Genomic DNA, 25623 nt, shown 5'->3' with positions numbered 1-25623 from the left:
AGCCTTGTGAGGAAGATTCTTCTAGGGAAAATGTCCCTTGAAGGAAATCCTCTGACAAAACTTTGGTTTTGTTCCTTGACTGTTGTTAACTAATGAACTCCTGTCAAGGGTAAAAAAACCAAGTATTTACCCCTTTTTGCTTATACGATGTTCTCGACTTCTATTGCAGACGTATTACAGGGTTAATAAAGGTTCATACACATTCACAAAGTTTTATACAAGACTTCATCGATTTCAGTAATCCTAGAGAACCTTGTGATTCAATCTAATCGACTCAATCATGAACAAAACACCCAATTAATAAGGAATAAAATGCGCCACACAAGATCCACGGGTCAATTCCTCTGTTTTTTAATTAATATTATTAATATTTATAACTTTGTAATTAATAATTAATCAAAAAAATTTCATCACATTTATATTAAAAAAATTAATAAAAAAATCTCTTTAAAGTCACTCTCTTTACAATTACGATGATGGAATGAGAAAATATAAAATCCCTCGACACCCTATACAATTGTAACAACCCTGGTGAAAATTTAATGTAATAATGTAAATAAAGGCAAAATAAGACCACGCATAAGGGAAACATATTCCAAGATGAATGGTGGACAAAGATATCCTAGTGGGCATCATTAGATGTGTGCTCTTGGCTAAGGAAATTGGCAAAGGCTAAGGCAAAGACATTAGAAGGCAAAAAGGCTTTTTTAGCACATTTATTTATATAAGTAAAGGAATTAGGAGAAAATGAAGGTAAACTGTCACATGCTGCATGTGAGGAGGAAATTGATGGAAAACAATGGAAAATGATAAATTAGAGGCCTCGTTAATAAAAGGGATTATGAGGATCAGTTGGCAGGCTTGGTTGGTGAGGCTCTTAGTCAATTCAACCTTTTTTCAGTTCAAGTTTGGAGCTCTCTCATTATTCTCTCTCTCTCTCTCTCACTCTTGGTCACTTAGAGTTTTCTTGAAGCACTCTAGCTTTGGATCAAGGAAGGAAAAGTAAGCAAACGGAAAGGAAGGAAAGAAAAGATCAAGGAAGAAGAGCAGGATCAAGCAGCTTCAACATGAATACTTGTAGGGAACCTTTTGCATGTGTTATTTCCTACTCGGTTTGGACATGCATGGCTTTGCATGTTGATGTATGGTTCTAATCTTGTCGGTGGCATGGTTTTGTCAAGTTATGACTAGCCTTGCCTTTTTCCAGATGCCATGGTGTTGGGAAGTTATTTCGGTTTTTGAGCTTTGGTTTACTAGATGGATTTCAAAATTCGGGGCGGAGGTGGTCTCAAGTTCCATTCCCAAAGGCCTAGAAATCCCTTGACTGGTTGTGGCGGGATACATGATAAAGCCTGAGGGAGAGGTCTTGGTTTAGGGCATAGTGATCTGGCTTTGGATTGTGGTAAAGCATGAGAGACAAGGAGACGAAAAATTCCTCAAGGATAGTGGCAAATTATAGATGGCATTCCAAGTTTGGTTTGGTTTTGATCGGGCACCGGTTTTGGTGTGATCACGGTTTGATGAGGGTGGAGGTGGTTTAACCTCTGGATTCCCTTGGTTGTTCTTGGATTGGTTTTTCTATGAGATCCCACATTCATGCTTGGAATATGGCACGGGGGTGACTGACTGAAAGAGAGATTTGGTTCAACCATGTCTATGGTCGGGTGGTACGTGGAAGTCCCGAACCTAGTCGGATTTGCCTATGATTAATAAAAGCTAAGTTCTCTTACTTTTGCACTGATTTATATGTGGATTTAATGGTTGTCATATCTCTGATATTTATATGGTTTTATGTTGGTTATAAGCATGGTTAAATGACTAGTTTATGTCATGATTATTTCATGTACTTACTTATAATTGCTAAATGGATGGATGCAAGACCTAATTGATGATACAATAGTTCAATGGAGAAGGAGGTGATCCTTCTCGTTATGTTTCATAAGTTATTTAAGTCATTTATATTCTGTCTTGTATCCTAGACCTGTAGGTTGCATTGATGCCAAGTGTTTGACAGAATGTCAGTCCTGGTTGGGGATGCTCAAGCCTAATCTTGAGATTTATTTTGAGTATTTAGTATCGTTATGATATGTTTGAATGATTCTGAAGGTTGTAACAAGTTCTGGGCAAAGGCCAGGATTATGGGCTAGAAAAGTGGCTCAAATCTCGGGGTCGCTGGCACAAGTTTGCTGAGAAAAGTCCACAGTCGCTGGCACAAGTCTGCTAAGAAAAGTCCACAGTCGCTGGTACAAGTCTGCTGAGAAAAGTCCACAGTCACTAGCATAGAGGCCTATGAGAGCGAATTTGAGTTGTTGGTCATTGTCTCGCCTATAACATGAGAGCGACTCTAGGTTAAAAGGCTTAAATCATCGGTGGGACTTAGGGACAGGCTGTTTGAGTGGCTGACATGTCTCATGGGGGTGTTTTTACTGATGTGGATGGGTTTGTTTGATGTGTTCTGTTGTGTATAGATGATGCTATGCACATGTTGGATATGCAGTGTTATGTACACATGGTGCTCTATGCATGTTCTACATATGGTGCTATGTACATATGGCGTTGTGTGCATGATTGTACAAGTGGTGATGTGAGCATGTGGTGTCGTGTACATGTTGTACATGTGGTGCTGTGTGCATGTGGTGTTGTGTACATGTCGTGCATGTGATGTTGTGTACATATGGTGTCACGTACATGTCGTGCGTGTGGCACTATGTACATGTGGTATTGTGTACACATTGTACAATGGTGCAATGTATAAGTGGCATTGTGTACATGTTGTGCAAGTGGTGCCGTGTACATGTGATGTTGTGCACACGTTGTGCAAGTGGTTCCAGTGTACAGGTGGTACTGTGTACATGTGGTACATATGGTACTGGTGTAGATGCATGTATTGCACGGTGTTGTATGACATGTGTACTTGTATGTGTGTGATGCACGCTATGTGTATGTGCACATGGTTGAGGAGAAGACACTGGGTGTTTGTTTGGTGTGGCAACCGATCCAGAGTGCATATAAAATAAAGACAAAGGTAGAAGCTAAGGATTGATGAAAGGATAAGTATCAACATTTTATTTCAGTTTTATTATGCATGTGATTTATGATTATGGTATATGATGATTATATGTGATCTATGATTTTGGTTTATGATTGTTACATGTGATTTACGATTTTGATCTATGATGGTTGTGTTTGAGCTAACCATATGTGATATGTTTATACATGATGTTTGATCAAACAGTTAGTTTGACTTGTTGTGACAGGAAGCGAACAAGATTGCAAGTGTACCTTATTAACGAGCTACCAATGAGGTATGATTTGAGGTTATTTTGATTTATTTGAATCTAATGGAAATTATGTGCTTGGAACAAGAATGCATGAACATGCCCGGTTGGGTGGTTGAAATCGACTGCAAGAATTGGCAGCAACAACAAAAGAAATTGGAACATGCAGCAGTATGTTGGTAAAGTACTTTAGGAGCAAGGCCATTGTGGGACACTGGTACCCAATAGTGTCCAGTGATTACAATGAGCATGCTATGACCAATACAATGGTTTTGAGGGAGGTATATGCCTTGGTTTTGTATATTCTGATGCGAGGAATCCTTTCCAAGGGATGGATTGCCTTGGATAGGGGATGTTGGGGAACTTGGAAGGTGAGTCACTGCACGAAAGGGGGTGACCGATTTCCCGGGAGACTATGTAGCAGAGAAGGGAAGGTCACCGATATATTTGTTTTAGTCATGAGCATTTCCATATGGAATCATATACACATTGAGAGTGCGCCCTGGAACAATGAGTCGGTAACTGTTCACTGAGGGGGCAAGTGGCGCAAGATTATAGCACTGGACATTGGATGCAGTTTTGACTGTGACAGTGGATTGTGGACTTCCTAGGAAGGAGGTGAATCCTGATACTACTTTTGAGGGTGGAGGTGTGAGCCTTTGGATTTCCTTGTTGATAGATACAGGCATCACATCCTTTTATTTGTTGGTTTAGCAAATGTGCATATGTGTATATGTGGTTATTGTAAATACCGTAATGAGCTGTGTTATAAAGCTCCAACATGCAGTATGGTTGTTATCTGGTCATGTTGTCATGATGTTTTGCTTTTGAGTAGGTCTTCCATTGTAAATACTGCAACGAGCTAAGTTATAAAGCTCCATGGGCAGTATGTTTGCTTTTCAACGGTCTTGTTGAGGTCTTGGTATGATTTAACACTAAGGATGGTGTTCCCCAAGGGGGAGGGTTATGTAACAACCTCAGTAAAAATTAATGTAATAATGTAAATAAAGGAAAAATAAGACCATAAGTAAGGGATACATATTCCAAGCTAAATGTTGGGCAAAGATATCCTAGTGGGCATCACTAGATGTGTGTTCTTGGCTAAGGAAATTGACAAAGGCTAAGGCAAAGATATTAGATGGCAAAAAATCATTTTTGGCACATTTATTTATGAAAATAAAGGAATTAGGAGAAAATGAAGGTAAAAGGTCATAGGTTGCATGTGAGGAGGAAATTGAAGGAAAATAATGTAAAATGAAGAAATTAGAGGCCTCATTAATAAAAAGGCTTATGAGGATCAATTGGCAGGCTTGGTTGGTGAGGTTCTTAGTCAGTTCAACCTTTTGTTAGTTCAAGTTTGGAGCTCTCTCATTATTCTTTCTCTCTCTCTCTCTCTCACTCTTGGTCACTTAGAGTTTTCTTTGAGCACTCTAGCTTTGGATCAAGTAAGGAAAAGTAGGCAAAGGGAAAGGAAGGAAAGCAAGGATCAAGGAAGAAGAGATGGATCAAGAAACTTCAGCAGGAATACTTGCAGGTATCCTTTTGCATGTGTGATTTCCTCGCTGGTTTGGACATGCATGGCTTTGCATGTTGGTGTATGGTTCTCTTGTTGTCAGTGGCATGGTTTTGCCGGGTTATGACTAGCCTTGCCTTTTTCCGGATGCCATGTTGTTGGGATGTTTATTTCAGTTTTTAAGCTTTGGTTTGTCGGATGGATTTCGGAATTCGGGGCGGAGGTGGTCTCAAGTTCCATTCCCAAAGGCCTAGGAATCCCTCGACTAAGTTTGGTAGGATACATGGTAAAGCCTGAGGGAGAGGTCTCGGTTTAGGGCATAGTGATCCAGGTTTGGATTACGGTAAAGCCTGAGAGACAAGGAGACATAAAATTCCTCAAGGATAGTGATGGATTCTAGATGGCATTCCAAGTTCGGTTTGGTTGTGATCAGGCACCGGTTTAGGTGTGATCACGATTTGATGAGGGCGGAGGTGGTTTAACCTCTGGATTCCCTTGGTTGTTCTATGAGATCCCACATTCATGGTTGGAATATAACATGGGGGTATCTGGCTGAAAGAGAGATTTGGTTCAACCATGTCTATGGTCGGGTGGTACGTGGAAGTCCCGAACCTGGTCGGATTTGCCTATGATTAATAAAAGCTAAGTTCTCTTACTTTCGCACTGATTTATATGTGGATTTATTGATTGCCATATCTCTTATATATATATATATATATATATATATATGGTTTTGTGCTAGTTATAAGCATGGTTAAATGACTAGTTTATGTCATGGTTATTTCATGTACTTACTTGTAATTGTTAAATGGATGGATGCAAGACCTAATTGATGATATAATAGTTCAATGGAGAAGGAGGTGATCCTTTTGGTTATGTTTCATAGGTTATTTCAATCATATATATTATGTCTTGTATCCTAGACCTGTAGGTTGTATTGATGCCAAGTGTTTGACAGAATGTTAGTCCCGGTTGGAGATGCTCAGGCCTAATCTTGAGGTTGCTTTTAAGTATTTAGTATTGTTATCATGTCTTTGAATGATTTTGAAGGTTGTACCAAGTTCTGGGCAGAGGCTGAGATTTTGGGCTAGAAAAGTGGCTCAAATCTCGGGGCCGCTGGCACAGGTCTGCTGAGAAAAGTCTACAGTCACTGGCACATATGCCTATGAGAGTGACTTTGAGTTACTGGTTGCTGTCTTGCCTAGCATGCGAGCGACTTTGGGTTAAAAGGCTTAAATCATCAATGGGACTCAGGGACAGGCTGTTTGAGTGACTAACATGTCTCTTCAGGGTGTTTTGTTGATGTGGATGGGTTTGTTTGATGTGTTCTGTCAATTCCATTTCCTTAAGGTTACCAAGGAGATTGAATCCCTTATAGTGACCCCTCTCATCACATGTTTTCCCTGACTAGTTGGTTGCTTGGGTGGACCTAGGAGGAGGAGGCGTTACAATAATTACGACGATAAAACCACATAATCACTTCATACCATGGTGAGAAAAATGATTCTACATACACCCAAACTCTTGAGGATCTTAAGAGAAATCACTACATTTGAATTTGGTGCGTTTCACTCTATATTCATATAATGCGTGTCAAATAATAAACACCTTATAGCATGATTAAAACCGCCAAAACATAAAACATACCCAAAAAAACAATTAATACTAACAGAACATCATCCCACCACCCCATACTAGGCTCAAAATTTGAGACATGACCTCATCTCTAACCATTCAACAAAATTTTAAAAAATAAAAATAATATATTTTTATTATTATATATAAATATAGGTTTTACTTTACAAAGCAAAATTAAAATATTGTTCAAATTAATACATCAAAATGGATGTTATATTTGCCAAGGGACATAATAAGTGGGTATTAAAAAGGAGATAGGAACACCAATTTTTTTCACAGGTATGCAAATGCCAGGCGGGAGAGGAACACTATATGGAAAATTAGTGATGGTCAGGGAGGTTTTCTCTTCTCTCATCAAGAAATTTCAAAGGAGGCAGTGAGACATTTTAAAGAACAATACAAAAGAAGAGAGAATTGCAGCTTTCAGGATATTCTATGGGGTATTGATCTGGTCCCCCAAATGTTTGATGATGAAAAAAATGAAGAGTTGTTCTAGCCCATAACAGAGGAGGAACTTTTAGGAGTTATGAAGGCTTTTAAGAAGGATAAATGCCCTGGTCCAGACAACTCGACAATAGAATTTTTCATCCACTTTTTTGACATCATCAAACTAGATCTCTTGAGGATGGTTGAGGCAGCAAGAATCTCAGGCAACATCCATCACATTACTTCATCCACGCAGATAGCCCTCATCCCAAAGAAACTGGAAGCGGACACCTTTAAAGACTTTAGGCCGATCTCCTTGTGCAACATTACTTTCAAAATTATCACAAAAATTATAGCAGAGAGGATCAAAGCGACATTGGCCGGTTCATTATCAAGGGACCAGCATGCTTTTTTGAAGGGTAGGAATATAATGGATGCAGTCGCCAACACTCAGGAAAGCCTGTTCTCCATGCTCTCTAATCGATCTGAAGCGGCCATTTTGAAAATAGATTTGCAAAGAGCTTTTGACTGTTTAGATTGGGGTTTTATCAGGTGTTTATTAGCAAAAATTGGTCTGAAATCAAATGTCATTAATTGGATTATGGCATGCATTGAGAACGTGAATTATGCGGTCATTATTAACGGGATCCCTTCCCCTTTTTCTCAGCAGAAAGGGGGCTGCGGCAAGGATGCCCTTTATCGTCGCTGTTGTTCATCATAACAATGAACTCTTTGAGCCTTCATATCAATAAGGCTGTTACAGAGAACACTTGCAGGCTTATTTGTTGATGATGTGCTTATTTTTGCAATGCTGTGCAGGATTACATGGAGATGTCTAAACGACATTCTATATAGGTTTCAAAGGGCCACTGGTTTACAAATAAATAAGACCAAATCCATTCTATACCACAACGATGCCAATATGGAATTGGTGGAATGGATTTCTGAGTTGTTTAGAGTCGGTATAAGGTCTATTAAGGATGGAGTAAAATATTTGGGTTTTCACCTAAAGGCAAAGGGTTATTCTAAAGATGACTGGAAATGGCTTATTGATAGATATTATAAAAAGATATCTGCCTGGGAATATAAATGTCTATCTCTGGCTGGAAGAATCGTCCTAACTCGAGCAGTACTTTTGCAACTTGCTGTATATTGGGCTCACATTTTCTTCCTCCCGGCAAGCATCATTCAGAAAATGAACAAGATCACTGCAAATTTTATATGGGGCGGCAATTCAGCTCAAGGAAAATATCATCTCGCCTCTTTGGAGAAGATTTCTAGACCAAAGTCTTCTGGTGGTTGGGGTTTATTGGATTTGAGGACCTTCGGGAAGGCACTCCTGTGCAAATCCTTGTGGAGGGGTATCTACGGGGAAGGACCTTGGAGCTATACCATTAAGATGAAATACATGAGAGGAAAAGGCATGGAATACTGGTTTCGTTTAGGAAGGATTGGGGCTAAGTGCGGCTCTGCCATCTGGCTCAGTTTCCGCAAAATAGAGAAGTATTTTTTAAGGAACCTGAAATGGTGCTTTCAGTCCGGCAATAGAATCCTCATCGGAATTGATCCCATCATGAGCGGGCGTGAGATCATATCAATTCCCGATAGGATTCTATTTTTCCTCCATGGCAAAGGCTTCTTCACGTGGGATAAGTTGATTGCAGGTTGGCAAGGCCCCCTCCCTATATGGAAATCGGCTGCTGATCTTGGTTTGTCGGAGTCGTTGTTGAGCCAATGGGACTCGGTCAGGAACGTTCTGAGAAGCTGCGGGTTTCTCAGGTCCATGCCACAGGACTTTTTGGTCTGGAATCTGACAAATGCAATTTTTCAGGCATGCGTAAAGGATATTTATGCTGATATGATTGGCTCAAAGTCTATGCTCTCTTATCCCACTTTCCCATCAGCGTTTTGGAAATCAGGCTGCGCACCCAAATTCATATACTTCTCATGGCTGGTGTTTTATAATAAAAATCTGTCCTGGGAGAATTTGAGGAAAAGAAAGTGGCATGGGCCGAGTAGATGCCAAATGTGTGAATTAGAAGAGGAATCCAATCTTCACATGTTCTTCCAATGCAACTCTATTCAGCAAATATGGCGGGATTTGGCATTTCTATATGGCTTCCCTCTTTTATCTCATGCTTCTACTCCCGTTGCTTTTGATTGGTGGAGTAGGCAAAGAGAATCATGGAGATCGATCATTATAATTGCTTTATGGTGTGCCTGGAGGTGGAGGAATAATAAAATTTTCAATGAAGCAAAGGAGCCTCTCATGGATATATTACATCACATAATTCTCATATATGACTCTGTCCCCAAAAAGCTTCCAAAATTGAAAAATGTCAACAGAAGTGGGCTGGCAGATTCTTTTCTCAGGACCCCGAGGGCCTTCTTTGACGGAGCTGCCCAACAAAATTCATGCGGCTGTGGGGTGGTCATTATTATGGATGAGAATCTTCATTATAGCCTGTCCTGGAACGCAGGTAAGGGAACAAACAGCTTGGCAGAGGCGAAGGCCCTCGCGGGTCTTCTCGCTTTCTGTATTTTTTTTGACATCCATTCTATCTCAATCTTCGGGGACTCAAAATCTATGGTCGATCATGTCAATGGTAAAAGCCTCATCAGGTGCCCTCACCTCGCATGCTGGATGGATAGAATTATGTTTTTTTGGGGTCTTATGGGAGGGAGTTCCATTCAGCACGTCTACAGAGACCAGAACCAGAAAGCGGATTGCTTGTCAAAGGAGGGCCTTCACCTCGGCTCAGGTTCATGGTCCTTGAAGGTTACAGCTGGCGAGGAGTCCTATTCCATTCAGGACTTCTGCATTCCGGGTTTTTAGCTTTCTTTCTATCTGTCCTTATGATCTGTTTCTGGTTTCTCCTTTTTGATTTTCCTGGTATCTGTCGGATTATGTATGGCTTCTTCTATCTCTGATTTCTCTCCCAGTTGGCGCTGGAGGTGTCCTTGCATCTGTGTATCTACGAGTTTTGGCAATATGCTCAAAAGGAACTCTCCTCTGGTTTTTGTCCTATGCTTCTCTAATTTGCATAATATGTACCATCTGCAACTGTTATATAGACTCAATATAATACAATTTAGCTTTTTCTTTATAGAAAAAAAAGAAGTGGGTATTAACTTTCTTACAAATTATTCCACTTTGGTTGAAAAATGTAATACCCAATAATATATAAGTTGATACCATAATATTTAAGACCTAAATTTAATTGAGCAAGTAACCTCTCAAAATTCAATTACTAAAGTATAAAGTATGTTTGTCCTTGTTTTCCTTTGCAGAAAGTAAAGCTCGAGGGTGGAGCGCATTTTGTTCAGACATTTCGGTGAACAGAAAAGGTACATCAGGGAAAGGAAAAGAGGCAGGTTATAGGAAGAGAGGCGGGTTGGAGCAACGAAGAGAAACAAAAGCGAGGGTCTTTGTAAGAAGGAAGAGAACAGACAACCATGGCACCTGATCCAGAAGAAGACTTGAAGGAATCCAACCCCAGACCTCTTGACGAGGATGACATAGCTTTGCTCAAGACCTATGTATGTTTCCTATGTCTGTTCCTCCGCTTCGCCCTCTTTTCCTCCAAGCAATTTTACTTCGGGCCGCAGCCAAGCATTTATTTGTTCTGTAAAATGTATATTTCATATTATTTTGCAGGGTTTAGGACCTTATTCGACCGCCATAAAGAAAGCAGAGAAGGAAATCAAAGAAATGGCAAAGAAGGTTAATGATCTTTGCGGTGAGCTTTTCCTTTCAGACCTCTTAAATACCGCTAATTAAACCTAATTACATTTCTTGTGGAGAGAATTTTGTACTGTGAAGTGTAACCTGCGATAGATAGTCATGTTTATTGACAGCTGGTTGAATGTCAAGTAGGAGGCCCTTACAATTGTGGATTCCTTGCCCGGCTTTGCGACAAGATAGATATCCATCTTCAATGCGTATAACTCCCCAATTCTACTTTTTAGCTCAACTAGTACCATGTATGTGAATAGATATTGTTAGTGAATGAACATCTCTAAGGAGACGTGCGAATTATACCAATTGAACAGAGATAATGGGAGATGAGCTCCTTGGGTACGCGGTAATGTCATTATCAGCTTATTTTGGAGTGCTAGTGATGCTTTAGTTTTGATTTCTTACAAAAAGATGTCATTTGGAAAAATGGATTCAAGACAATGGCAATACCACCCAAAGACAGGTCTTTTACAAATGTATTTGTAACACAAGTATGCATAATTCCACACAATTAAGTTATTTTTTGTTTTGTTCGTAATATGGTTGACTAAATGAAATTTGCTGGGTCTGGTTGTTGCTTGTGAAGCTCATCATTCATGTCATGTATCTTCTTCTTAAGTCGTTTCTTCATATCTGACTGTTATTTTTCGTCTAGACCAGTCTTTCTCCGACCCCTGCTACTGCTTGAAGATTGCTTCCTTGTATTGGGATACCGCCTTATAGATGTTGCACCTAGCTCCGAGTCGTTGGGGTCACCTCAATTGTAGGCTCTCCGATTTCTGTGGTAGGTTTCTTCCCAGAGTCACTGTTTTATCCAGCTATTGATGACTTTCTTCCGAGGCTTATCAAGACCTGACTTGTGTAATCGCTATAACATGGGACAAGAGAACTTTTTTCTTGGCTTTTTCATATGCCTTCCCGGAATCAGCCATTTTGGATATAGGCTTCTTCTTCCGTCCCCTCATTTTATTGAGCCTTCTCCCTGCTCCATTCTAATAGAGTTCCAATAAATCTAGGAGAAACAGAGTTAACTTTGCTTCATCAAGGACATCAAGGAAGACAAAAAAATTGGGATGAAAAACTGTAAAGTTATAATTTCATCCTCCTATTACGTCTTCTGGATTTCTGGTGACATTTCATCCTCCTAATTAATTTCCGGTGACGTTTGTTACCCAAACTCTCTTCTTCAAAATATATTTCTACTTGTCATTCTTGATTCAGATTATCTTCCAAGTTCTGCTCTTAGATCCCCTCCCAACCTTGATCCGTTTTCAACTTGGGAGTTAAAGTTTAAATACTCTTAGATCTCTGTCCTTCAACCTCGTTGCTTGGTTTGCCACCCAATCTACCACTCCTTTGGCAGATTTTATGACAGGTGATGTAGTTCAATAAACTTACCCGTTTGCTCCACGTCCACTGATCTTAGAGCTTCCGATTCTGAAGATTGAGCCTCCCTTACATCATGTTGATGATAATTTGGGAGTCTCCTTCTACATTATGTCTCGAATCCAACCATTTGGTAGGAATCAGGATATTACCCATGCAATTAAAGCACTGACTTCAGCTTGGTTGTTTGCATTGCCCCCAAAGCCTTTCATGTAGATTTATTTGATCTGAACTTTAGGATCTTAAGGACTTCACACCATGCTTTCCCTGAATTTCCTTTTGCTGCCCCATCAAAGTTGATCTTTTATTTGCCCTTCCACTGGGGGTTGCTAGGATGACTCCTTGAGAGTAGTCAGCTGTCCTTTATTGGGAGTATCTCTTGTATTAACTAGATATGGTCAGAGTCAAGGGATTAGCTAGCGGTCACAAGTTTTTTTCTACGTTTAGGTGGTAACCTTCAATAGGGGTGGGTCCTACTTCTGATTGCCTCTAAACTTCTGTGCCATATCATTCTTTCTCTCTCATGTCTTAATAAATATGAGCTGCTATTATTTCAAATTGCGATTTTAAGACTTTTCATTGCCTGTCTACATGTCTTTGTCAATCGGGAAATTTTAATTTAAAATTTTCTTCAACCCATAACCACTTCCAAGTTATCAACCAATGCAGGAGGCTGTGTGATGCATTGTACTAGTCTGCCAGCAATGTACCCATAAAAAAAAACTAAACTAACATTCAAATGGACTGGTATGCTATTTGGATGAATTGGTCTGGCATATTTAGAAAGATCAAACCTCAGAAAAAACGTGTCTATTTTTTAATCGTAAAGAAGTCTTAGACATTAAAGTTACAGTACTTTTATAGTAGATGTATAAAATGCTTCCTACAGGTTTATTGGCATGGGGTTGATTGAATACAGTCTGGAAATACACGGCCTAATTTCCAAGAGGGATTATTTGTTCATACCAAAGGTGCTGTAGCTACTATGACTATGATGCAAAACTGGACGCATAGCATATCTACCATACTAGGCATGGCTCAGATAGAGTAGTTACTGGTGAAGAGATTTTTTCTGGCTTTGACTTTTAATGTAACAGAAATTTAATCTCTTAATTAGAGGTTTCTGGATCTTAATCCTGTGAATTTTCAGCCTTGGCGCCGCTATGAAATATAATACAAAACAGCAGTGGAAGTGAACAATATTCCAATTGTAATGTCCTCTTCTAATTAAATTGCCCAAGGGAGGACGGAGTAGCCTATCAAACCTGGTAGGCTATAGTCAATTATAAAGGGAGACCCCACTATTCAATGTTTTTGGGGTAACGTGGGGTAAATTTAGGGTAATTGGAGGAAAACTTGTGAAAGAAGCCAAATTTGGGGCAAAGTGGAGGGAAACTTGTTAGCCTTTCAAATTAAAGTTAGGTGAAGAGACCCTAAAGGGAATCTATAAATAAGAGAGGAGAATCATTTTTCTCATCATGGTTGGTGAATATTTCTGTTTTGTGAGCTAAGGCTCTTGAGTGTTTTAAGACCCCTTTCTTTCTGATTGTTTTCAGTGGTGAAAGATTCCACCCTCTCCATTCTGTTTGGCATAATTTTCTGAGGCATCTTCCATCTGATTTTGGCAAGCAAGGGAGGATTTCTGTGGATTGATTGATCTGAGGAGCAATTCTGTGGGCACTGAGACCTGTTTAGGGCAATTCCAGGGCAGCCAAACCCTTATCTGGGCAGCAAGCAGCTTGTTCTGTGGCAGTGTAAGCCTGTTAGGGAAAATAACAAGGGCAGCGAGGTTCCAGACAGTCCTGAAACCCCAATTTCAGGGCATATGTTTAATCTGAGCACGTTTCCTTGCAACAATGAGGCCATTTTAAAGGTAAAATTTGGACACCAAGGTCCCCTAAGCCCCTGGCCTGAGGCAGCGGCCCTCTTGGAGTGATTTTCAGTGGTAAAACAAGGTTATCAATGGCAGCGAAGCCCTGCCTGAAGCAGCAGAGGCCTCAGAGGCTAGCATGGTCCATCGGAAGTTAGTCAGAGAAGCGATGAGCTTATCTTGTGATTTCAGACCCTGGTCTGAGTACTATTTAGGGCAGCATATTTTACCTTGGAAACCCTTGTGGTAAAACCAACTGTGAATAATAGATCTATTATTCCTCATGGATTAAAAGCAGCCAAGCTGGTCAACATCCTGGCCCTGCCAAGTGAGTCCTCAACTCAACTCAGGCACATTACAATGGAAAATCCTCAAACCTTTTAAAGGCTTCATCACATGGAATCTAAAGGCTCTAATACCATGGGCCACCAAAACCATCTGCCCAAAACCACCACTGTGGACTTAACAACTTTCATTCTTTCATCGAGTTAGGTTCTTAACATCCCCCCTTAAAACTTGAATGGGAATCTACATGCTCTCCTCCCTTATAACCTAGGTCTACTCCAAGACTTCGACAGGGGTACGCATGCATAACCAGGTCTTAGAGTCGTATGCCCATATACATGTAAATTACAAATTTCATCTCCAAAGTAATTTTTGTTTGTTTGCTTGTTATTGCTATCTAGCACTAATGCTACCTTTCTCTCACGTTTGCACACCTACTCACAATGGGTGCTCCTCACCAAATCTCGCTTCTGTGTTTGCATCTCACCAAGTGGGGCCTCTATTTCCTCTTAGGCAATCGTTATATATGCGGGTCAAATCCTAATCAGGCTTCTCTGTGTTAGCTTTGACCTCAACATACAATTTGCCAACATTTGCAACTACAGGACATGATCCCTTGGCTCAAATAACACTCATTTTGGGCTTTGTTGCCCCATTTCTTCTCTCCATTCAAGATCAAATTTAGGTTCCTTTCTAAGCTGAGCTGAGGGGAGCCCATGAAGCCTTTGATTAGAATGTCTTTCCAAATTTCCTATCCATTGTTAATTGGACCATAAATGTTGAGAAAATCCATATTGTGGTTGAGCTCTTCCAAGAAAAGGGTGACATACTTGGCGTTCTTAGTTTTAACATAGTTGATGAGGGGGAATGAGGACTTCCAAGCCATTGCCAACTGTTAAGGAGTTCAATAGAGCTAGTGCATTCATATTTCTACTCAAGGATATAGAGGATTTACAAGTGGCATCAATAATCATTGTTTCTTGTAAAGAAAAACCTTGGGCTTATCTACATTTATAATCGCATGAAGGGATCTTAGCTTACGGGTAGATCTCAGGTCCTTGTTATGTATGGAGATCAAAATTATTTGGAACCCTCTTTGGGGGCTTCAAGTTCTCTAAGTGCTTCATGGATGCTGTATTGTCTACCTTGTTGGACCTTTATGTTATTCTAGTGATATGTATTAGATTTTCTTTCCACTACCTTTTTGTTTGATGCATTGAGAGGGATCATATCCATTCCTTCACAAATGGTTTGGGGAGGAACCTTGATGGCCTTTTTGGTCTTTGATCAAGAGCAGTGTTGGTTATCAAATTTGCCTATCGTGGATAATTAGCTCACTTACACGGGGGAGGGGTGTTGGAAAAAGTAACTATGTTCAGTCTTCAATAATGTACTTGAGTCATCATGTTATGTACTTGTTGAAAGAATAAAGAAATTATTATTATTATTGTTGTGACTTATTAAAGCATGGGTTTCATGCTTAGGTCACCATGTTTTAGGTCAAAGTCTCCATTGAGGACTTCTAGGATTTATTCTGAGTCTATAGAATTATTGTACATTTAAGGAGACCCTGCTTTGGCTTTTGAATCATGTAAAAATGTTAAGTATTGAGTCAAATATGAATTATGTAACCTCCACACCATGTCGGCCTAAGGACCCATTCGACCCCACAAGAAGCCTATAAAAGGAAGCACATCGAATTCATTTGGAGCATCTCTCTCTCATCAAGTTCGAACTCTCTTGTTGCTAGGTAGAAGTGCGAAGTTCTCTTGTAGTTGGGAAAGGTGTGAAGTCTGTTGCTAGGAAGTCGAAGTGAATGCGAGTTTGGGGGAGTCTAAGGAGATAAGGAAAATCAAAATTTTGGTGGTGGTCTCTCTGTTTCGTGCTCTGGATTGGGAGATCGAAGTCTTCCAAGTTGGACTATTGCCGGAAGCTGCCAGTTGCCGTAAGTTACTGCATAGTCGAAGTTGTTGGGAAGAGGTCGAACTTCTGGAGGCTGACTTGGTGTGGAGGGAAGGTCTGGTCTTGGTCTAGGGTGAAGAGTCTCAAGGAATACTATTGAAAGGAAGAATTATCTTGACTGGGTTTTCCCCTCGAGGGGGGTTTTTCGCTGGCATGTGCCTACATCTGGTGTCTATTGTTTTATGTGCTGCTGCTTTTTGTAATTACTTGATGAAATAAAGAAAGAAGATATAAAGAATCGTAATAATAAGAAACATCACAAGTAATTATCAAGATCAAGAAAATCTTTACTTCCTTTTTGATTTTCCAACAAGGGGAGATGGGAAGGTATGGGGGTAGTGAAAGCCAAGGGGATACCTTTCTCCAAGTTGTCAATGTTGACGGGGGAAACAAAGATGTTTGAACAAATAGTGGGCTTGGTTGGGGGTAAGATAGTTAGGTTAGCTATTAGGTGAAGTGTGAGAGGATGACGGGTCGACCATAGGGGGCGGCGCATCAGAGAAGGTAGTGAATAACTTTCTCAAATAAGGGTCCCTTTTGCATTTCTTCAGAACTTGGGAAGTGGGGTCATTAAGTGGTTCAGTGATGCCCATTGATTTTGAAGAGGAATGTAGAGAAAGAAAGGAAGTGTCCAGGGGTGCTTTACTAGTACCTTGAACCTAAGAGGGGCCTTCACCAATAAAGATATGGTTATAACACTTTCCTATTAGCCACTCCTCTTCACACTCTTCCCTCTTGCTCTTGACAAGTCTCCTAGGGCAGGAGTACCTAAGGTGCCTAATTTCTTGGCAGAAACAACATCAAAAAGGAAGTTTGTGAAGTCTAGTCTTTGTGAGTGCTCATACTTCATGGTTGAAACCAATGCCCTTCAACCCATATCTGGCTACAACTAAGTTTTATTAGATTATGTTCATAAAACCATATAATATGTTTTATTTTGTAATACTTATTTTTGTTATGTTATATCCTATATAATACTTCTTGTTATCTTTTTATTTAGATAAAGTTTTTAAATCTTATATATCATGTTTTATATTCAATAACCTATTTTTAATATGTTATATACTACATGATAATATATTTGTTGAATATATATTATATAGTGAGCTGAGATTGTTCCCCTCTTCTACACCATCAGGTGGTCACTGCAAGGAGGTTTGCAAGTAGTGATGAGGGGAGACTAGTAGTGTCTTGTCTCAACTTTGACGAGACAATTGGGTTTCTCATGATGGGACATAGGCAGGGGGGAGGGACTGTGGAGTTGGTGGGTGCTATGGCTATGATTAAGAGAGGACCTCCATGGTTAGGATTTCACTCTGTTGAGCCTTGCTCATTGTGTTTTTGTTTTCATGTGATTTGATTTTGCTTTTCATTGCTATTCTCATTTGTTGCAAAGAATTCCTTTACCTTTAACATATGTCCATTGTTGGTTTTACAATTTTTGAATCAAACTTCAAGCAATTGTTCACTACAAACTCTTAGTACTTAAGATGATGTATCATAATCCTCACCACAATCTTTCTACTTGCTAGTTAATTTTGTTTGTTCGATGCTGTTGATTTACCAATTCACTGGTAAGTTTAGAGTATATTATTTCCTGTGTTAGATTCCCATCCTGGTGATGTTTGTTTTAGGTGCTTGTATACTTACAGCCTATATCATAGGGTTTACCATATCTCAAGCTTCAAGTTTGAATTTACCTATTTTTGAAGGCATGCAAAACTTTGCTTTAGTTTGCTGTTTTTGGATAAAATTCATTCACCTTTTCTTGGTTAACGTCTTACCTCATGTCGATTGTCGTGCTTCATTCACTCTGCCTTGCACTTGCACACATTCTTATCTCCTTAAGGTTTTCGCATTTCATGCTTCCCTCCCAATGGGTTACTAATTGTGCTATGTAGTCCTTTCCCTCTTGATGGTCGATGCCTTGTATTCCTTTCCCTCCTGATGGCCAATGGGATATTTGGGGTTTATTCTTGCATAAATATGTGGGTTGATTCTTATTATTCTCGCAAAGAACAGTTTATGTGGGTTCACTACTACAAACATGCATCACAATATTATGCAGGTGACATACTGAACCATTGTCTTTTATTTTTTTAACTTGAAATACAAATCCCGGGGAAACCTGCCAGACTCTTCTTCTCATTCCAAGAATGGTACCCAGGGTAAATCGGATGCTGTAGAAGCTCAAGGCTTTGTCAACAATCTCATGATGATCGAGATTTTCAACAAACAGCTCATGAGAGTATCATGTCACAAGGTGGGATTTGAACCCAGGTGGGGAGGATAACAATTTTCCTTGCAACCACGAGTTAGATCCGCTTGACAAAATCACAATATCTTATACTTCTATTCTAAATATTATTTATTATATATGTGATATGCTAATATATTCTAAAATATAATTTATATTTTGAAAATATGTACATGGACAAACCTAATGGCGAAGCTCATCTGAATCTTAATGGGAAATTTAAATTCGAACTGAATTTCATCATTGCCAAACTCGAACTTGAACCCCAATCATATGACTTTGCTTGTAGCATCTGGTTCACCGAGCTTTTTCTCTTTCATGTCAGGTGTATCGTAAATTTGTGCATTAAAGATTCAAAATTCACATTGAAGTACAAACTGCTAAATTATAAAATACTTGAAGCTCTTGTGAAATATCTACAAATTATGTTCACATTATTTTGGATCCAGTAAGTTCTCTGAAGCCTAGGAGCTGAGTATAAGCTGGGTTTTTTAGTCTTATCCATGTCTATATTTTTGTATAAAATCGTGGCACATACAAAATGCAAGTGAGAAACCAAAATAAATTGGTCAGTATGTATGAGTAAAGTAGCAACCAACATTCTAACAGCATCTGTCTGTTTATTCAGTTAACTAGTAGCCTGTCTGAAATTTTGAAGGCAACTGTTGACAAGTTGGTATTACATATCTCAATGACAAGGAAAATGCTGATACATGCAATACTATGGTGGTGTTCTCTGCATTTTGTTTGCAGTTTCTCTGTTGGTTGCCTTTCATAAAATCTTATTCTTTTCAGGTTTCTTGTATGCTATTGTTCTGCTGTTATGCATCTTCAGGCCGTGACCTCAGTTTTTGGCTTAGAGTCATGTTGAAACTTAAAAATCTTCAAAAATCTACACTGAGATTGTATGTTGATTGTAATGTTTCACTTGCACAGCAGTTTTGGTCTCTCTCAAGGAACTTTTCTGCGTTCTGTAAGTAGTTTGTGCTCCTCACAATAGGGGTGGATGGGTTGAAAGACATGCACATAGCTTTAAATAGTTTTAAATGCTATAATGATTTTGAAGATTGTTATATTGACAGGGATAAAAGAATCAGATACTGGCTTGGCTGCTCCCAGTCAATGGGATCTTGTTTCTGACAAGCAAATGATGCAAGAGGAGCAGCCTCTGCAGGTATTTCTTTGATAAACATTATAAAACTATGAATAAGAGGTTTAGATAATCCTTTATTTGGAAGGTATTTTTTTTTTCCTGTGGATGCCTACTGCAAATCAGTGTCTGAAGCCGTCAGCATAGCATCTGGTTTGGTGGCAGTTTTAGTCATGCTTATATATGTAGCATGGTTTCTCAGTAAACAATGGCCAAATGTATCAGAGAGTGGAAATGGTTAGGGAAAGCATTATTTCATGCATCAAGCAAGTCGGTTTTTGTCATGCCTAAGTTATCACAATGTTTTTGTTTGTTCTTCTAGGTTGCACGGTGCACTAAAATCATTAATCCAAACACTGAGGATGCCAAGTATGTTATAAATGTTAAACAAATTGCTAAGGTATGCCAATTTCTCCAGATTGTATTGTCCTTATTTGAAATGATTATCCTATTCTAGATTTTATTGTGCATTAGTTGATTTGTGTTAGTCAACAATCAATGGAAAAATGCTGATGTAGCTGGATGTCTCTAACAGTAAAATTATAGCGACATCAATGTTTTTTTCTTGCAACAAAAAATTTAAACCTATGTTCACTTAAAACCCAAGATTCTGAAATGCATTTCATATATTAAGGCTGAGTTTTGCAAGTGCAGTTTGTTGTTGGCTTAGGTGATAAGGTCTCCCCAACTGACATTGAAGAGGGGATGCGAGTCGGGTCAGTTATTTTCCCCATAAAGCTTTAATGCATGTCTAATCTTTATAGGAATTGGTTTTATTAAAAAATTATTCTATGTGCAGTTGCATATATTGTGACACATATAAGAAATCATAACGTTGCCTTGTCAATTACTACTATACTTCCTAACTCGAATATAGTATGACATTTTTATTAATGTCATGTATAAATGCAGAGGTTTCTTCTGGCCACACCTTCTGCGCTTGGTCATGAATGTAATGATGGATGGTTATATTTTCTTTATGCAGAGTTGATCGCAATAAGTATCATATTCAGATCCCTCTACCTCCTAAGATTGATCCCAGTGTGACAATGATGACCGTTGAAGAAAAGCCAGATGTTACCTACAATGATGTTGGTGGTTGCAAAGAACAAATTGAAAAGATGAGAGAGGTCTGTCAAATTTGCTTATATTCTTTTAATTAGTTTTCAGATTTCTTCATCTCAATTCTAGTTTGCTGATGGATTTGTGGAATTGACAGCCATCAATTTACCCAAAACTACAATATGGAAAAATTGTGTGTCTTAGCAAGTGTTTTCTGTTGGCAATGTGAAGAGTGCTATGATTATAAATGGTCAGCAAGTAAAAATTTATTTGAACAGTTGAACAGACAATGGTGGGCAATCTCATCCTTAAAATTTTAGCAATAAAAAACTTAGGGGACTTTGGAAGATGGAAATAGCATGTATACATATGTATGCTATAATAATAAATAAGGTAAATGCTAATTTTATATTCGCATCCATTCATATGTACTTCAGATGCATTTGTGTGTTCCTTTGTTCTCTAAAAGGACCATCATATGCTAATAAGTTAGGAACAAAAATGTAAAGTCTATATATTATAACTCTCTTACAACATTACTAAATATTAGATTGTGCATGATACAACAAAATCTAGCACCTTAGTGCAAAACCTTACTAAGTGATTGAGACAATGTGCAACATTGGAAGCGTTGCCACTGTCACCACATCAACTACTTTCCTTGTGTTTCCCTTGAAATTGTTGCGGTTGTTGTTGTTATCATCATCCCGAGGTGTATCCCTTTTATTAGGACACTCCTTGGCATAGTGGCCAAACCTGTTACAATTGAAGCATCTTCCCTTTCTTCCATCTTTGAATCCCTGTCTTCCTTTGACCTTGCTTCTTTGAACCAGCATTGTTCTTCTTTCTAGCATGATCGGAAAATGCAGTAGGATCATTCCTATTTGAAGGCATGTCTCTCTCCATCATCCTTGTCTCTTCTTGAGTACATATAATCAACAATTCATCAAAATCTGGAATTCGGTCATTGTTGAGGATAGTAGTGTTGAATACATCCCATTCACGAGGGAGACCTCCAAGGGCAATGAGAGTGAGCTCCCTGTCAGCAATAACTTCTCCAATAGGTAGAAGATAATTTTTGATTTTGGTAATCCTCATGAAGTAGGATTGGATATCTTCTCTTCTTCCCTTCTTTATGTCCTTCAACTTGTTCTTAAGAAAGAGGATTTGGTTTGCATTGCTAGCTTTAAACATGCTAACCAACTTGTCATACATCTCCTTAGATGTGCCCAGATCGAAGAGGTAAGCAACTAAATGCTTGTGAATAGAATCCCTGTTGATCTTCTTAGCTTTGACCTCACCTTTCTTGTACTTTGTCTTAGTGGCAGCTGGTGCATTTGAAGGAGGTTCAACAATCTTTCCTTGCACATAGTCCATAGCATCATGCTCTTCCAAAGTCAAGTCAAGAGACATCTTCCATGCATGATAATCAGGCTTATCATTGAGCTTGTCATCAGATTTGAAGTAAGATGAGGAGGCCATTGAATCTTGTCCTTGTCCAACAAATCTTAGTGATTTCTTTTCTCACTCTTGCTTGGGATTTGTCTTCACCTCAACTCTGATACCATCTTAATTTTAGGTAACAATGGTATGTTCTATGCTTAATAGAAATTTTACTTCAATCTTTCTTGTTAGCCCAATATCAATTTTTAGATTAGCAATCACATTAACATTGATAGTAAATGCAGATCTAACATAAACAAGAAGCAGAAGACAAGCCAAGACAAGAGGACACAATATTTGGCAGATGCCAGGGAAAGACCCCAATGTGGGGAAAACCCTTTGATCAAATCTTTTTATTATTCTTCAAAAGTTTAGGAGAGAGAGAGAGAGTACATCATACAAAATTTACTTGCCCAATCACTGTCAAAACAATCTAGCCAAACAACAGTCAACAAGATGCCCTAACTAGAAAGTCAACGTTGGTCAAACTAGCAGAAAATCTCCTCCAAATGAGCTCGGTCAAACCTAGTCAACTCGGCCTCCAAAGACAGTCAGAATCAACCCAAAACAATCTTGAAATTCTCGGTCAAACTTGGTCAACATAGAGTCAATGCTGCGGTCAAAGGTCCTGCAGTCAACATAGGTCAACTTGCTCCAAATTCTTCTTTTTTCGTGCCAAGAGATGTGGCCTTAAAAGGTTGGATGTTCTGCTTGAAAATCGTAGTCAAAGAAGGTGATTTGACCCTCGGTCAACACTGGTCAATGTCCCTGCAAATAGCCCAAAACAGTGTTGCGATTTCTGCCTGAAATTTTCGGTCAACCCAAGTCAACATGAGAAGAAGAGCTGCTCCTTTGCTGTACGAACCAATGAGGAGAGGAGAGAGAAAGATGTGTTGAGTGATGATGACCAAATGAGGAGAATGTCTCTTATTTATACAATTCGATGAGAGGTGGAGACACATCTATTGGGGCTACCTGAGCCTACATTAGACTTCTGGCCGACCTTGAAATTTTGTACATGTGTGAGAATTAAATTCAAAATCTCACTTCTGCTTATCCAAACAAGATGATCTTTAGATCAATCTTGCACCTCTCGGAAAGAGGAATTCAATAAAAATATCATCTCCATCATATGAGTTTTCCAAGGTGGAATTTGGCCCTAGTTGCCAATTTTAGCACTCTTTAAATGGACAATGACTCTAATGAATTAGAATAAATCCTAGAAGTCCTTAATGGGGATTTCGGCCTAAAACATGATTACCTAAACATGAAACCCATGCTTTAATAAGTCATAATAATAATAATAATAAAAAATAAATCTTTTTCCTTCTTTTGATAAATACATTTCATTATGATTCAAATACAATTTATGAAGACCGAACCTAGTTACATTCTTCAACACTCTCTCTTAACTAAGGAGGTATTCATACTTACATACGCGAGTAAATGGAAGATCTCAAAACACATGAACCATGAAGAGTTTAGGCACTTACGGTGCCACGGACTAGATTCCTGACCAAGGCAATCTATCTGGGTGGGACTAAGATGGACTCAAGCTTTCAACCAGTGTAGGTACCATCATGCTTACTTGCTAACCATAAACCCAGGGGCCTAGGTGCGTATCCAAGGTTAGAGCTCCAAGACCAATGCCACCCTCCCTCTTACTTCAGGAACTAGACATCAACACATATGTCAGCCATATGTCCTCCCAGGTATTTTACACACAATGCCTCAACGCATCAAATCTCTCTAACCTCAAGCATGCTTTTCAAAAACTTTGAGAGATTTACCCGAACAGTGATAACCCCAATCAGTAACAACTTATCAAATACTCATGAGTAAACACAAGCCTTCGGGGTCTTCTGATATCTTGATGCTGTCTCACAATTCATCACAATAGGACTTCGAAGCTTCCCAAATAAATCTTGACAAAGGTTTCCTCAATCATTCAACTTCCTTTCCTACTTCACATGCAACACTAAATTCAACTTTCCTTCTTTTAGTGACACCTCAATATTCATTCTCGAATTTCTTCTTCAAGGTATCCATCATAACTATAATATGCCCTCCCTCTCAACTCAGGAGATATACTCTTTTCTTTATCCAGGGTCCTTCTTAACTTAGGGAGATCAACTTCTTTTCTATGACATCGAAGAATTTTTCATGGCTTCCATCCTTCTTGATCATCACCATTTATATAACTTCCTTCATCACGCTTATCAAATCAACTTTACTTGCGAACATCTTCATCATCTTGAAGATCATGCACTTGCATAACTTGGATAGCAAGTACAACTAAATACATATATAGAGGCATGAACATAACTATATCAGTATCATACAATAATGGAAGCATTAGACCTTAGACATCAAATACCTAAACTTAGTTAGGTTCATAATCAACAAGAGATACATACTTTTATACTCCAATTTCTTGCTTGGGTTAGGTTATAACCCCTAGATCACATTAGTAATTCAATCAAGATATCAGTTTCATTATATCTAGGGCCTCAACATTTCTTCCAGAGATATGACATACTCTACTATAATATATTGCAAACCTTAGAAGCAATTCAAACAAGTACACTTACAATGCATCTAACAACTTTAGAATTCATATGTTAGACTTCTACTAGGATTTAATGCAAACCCTAGATTCCATCTTTGAGATACTACAATGTAATCAAGGTTTCAACTAAATGACCAACTTCTACTAGGGTTTGTTGTAAACCCTAGATTTTATCATCATAATGGAAACAATATCATCACATCATATCCTAGAACATCAAACTTCTACTAGGGCTTAGTTACAAACCCTAGAACTTATCAACAAATAGGTTAGGACAAATACATATCTTGGATAATCATGCACAAGCATATCATAACATATATAGGACAAACCCAAGACACAAATATTAATATATTTAAAGTCAGACATATAACATTCTAGATCAGACTAGGGGTTTGATCATACAAACAGACATTTACCTAGGGATTCATTCCTAGGAGTAACTCTTGATACATGAGGGTTTTACTGAAACCCTAATTTACCAAAACCTCAAGGCCTAGGAACACATTAACATTCAACCCTAAAGGACTAGGGTTTCCATAATACTAAAGCTCCAAACATGATATTACCATCAAAATCCCAAACATCAAAAGAATAGTATTTTCTAGATTTCATCAAAAACCCTAAGTAGACTAGGGTTTTTCACATTAGCATTGACACACACTTAGGTTAGGGTTTTATAGAGAACCTTTTAGGGTTCTACACACATAATGATTTTAATGAGGGTAGATTCAATCTAATGATTAATCTCCCAAACAAAAATCTCTATGATTCAAAGGTCCTAGACATAACACTTGTTAGTAATGTAAAGTAGATTTCTTAAAATGAATGAAGATACCTTTATCACGAAGAGAAACAAAACTTATAGTCTAAGACATACCTTTGAGTTTAGACAAACCTTATAGGACATTAATTCCAATAGAACTTCAATGCTTTGTCTTGTGAGGTCTTCTTCATAGCCCTTGAGTATATCAACAAGCTTTTCCTAAACAAGGAAAATATAAAAAGAAATGTTATTAGCATCTACTGTAAACACATCTAGATA

General features: G+C 38.7%; 1 protein-coding gene across 1 annotated transcript in view; it reads left to right on the top strand.

Moving 5' to 3' along the window:
* Positions 1–10151: 10151 nt before the first annotated feature.
* The window catches only part of LOC149227284 (26S proteasome regulatory subunit 7-like), an 80459-nt gene continuing 64987 nt past the window's right edge, over positions 10152–25623 (top strand). The window contains exons 1-6 of the mRNA XM_089377734.1: positions 10152–10395; positions 10514–10595; positions 19437–19528; positions 19827–19904; positions 20159–20220; positions 20490–20634. Of these exons, the coding sequence (XP_089233860.1) occupies positions 10312–10395; positions 10514–10595; positions 19437–19528; positions 19827–19904; positions 20159–20220; positions 20490–20634 (543 nt within the window). The 5' untranslated portion in view covers positions 10152–10311. The remainder of the gene's footprint in view (positions 10396–10513; positions 10596–19436; positions 19529–19826; positions 19905–20158; positions 20221–20489; positions 20635–25623) is intronic.

This window comes from Pinus tabuliformis, chromosome J (assembly GCF_031772625.1).
Source record: "Pinus tabuliformis cultivar Carrire ecotype Pingquan chromosome J, CPIR1, whole genome shotgun sequence".
In the NCBI taxonomy this organism is placed as follows: Eukaryota; Viridiplantae; Streptophyta; class Pinopsida; order Pinales; family Pinaceae; genus Pinus; species Pinus tabuliformis.
Note: the sequence above shows the minus strand (reverse complement) of the source record. Positions and strands in the feature narration are given on the sequence as shown.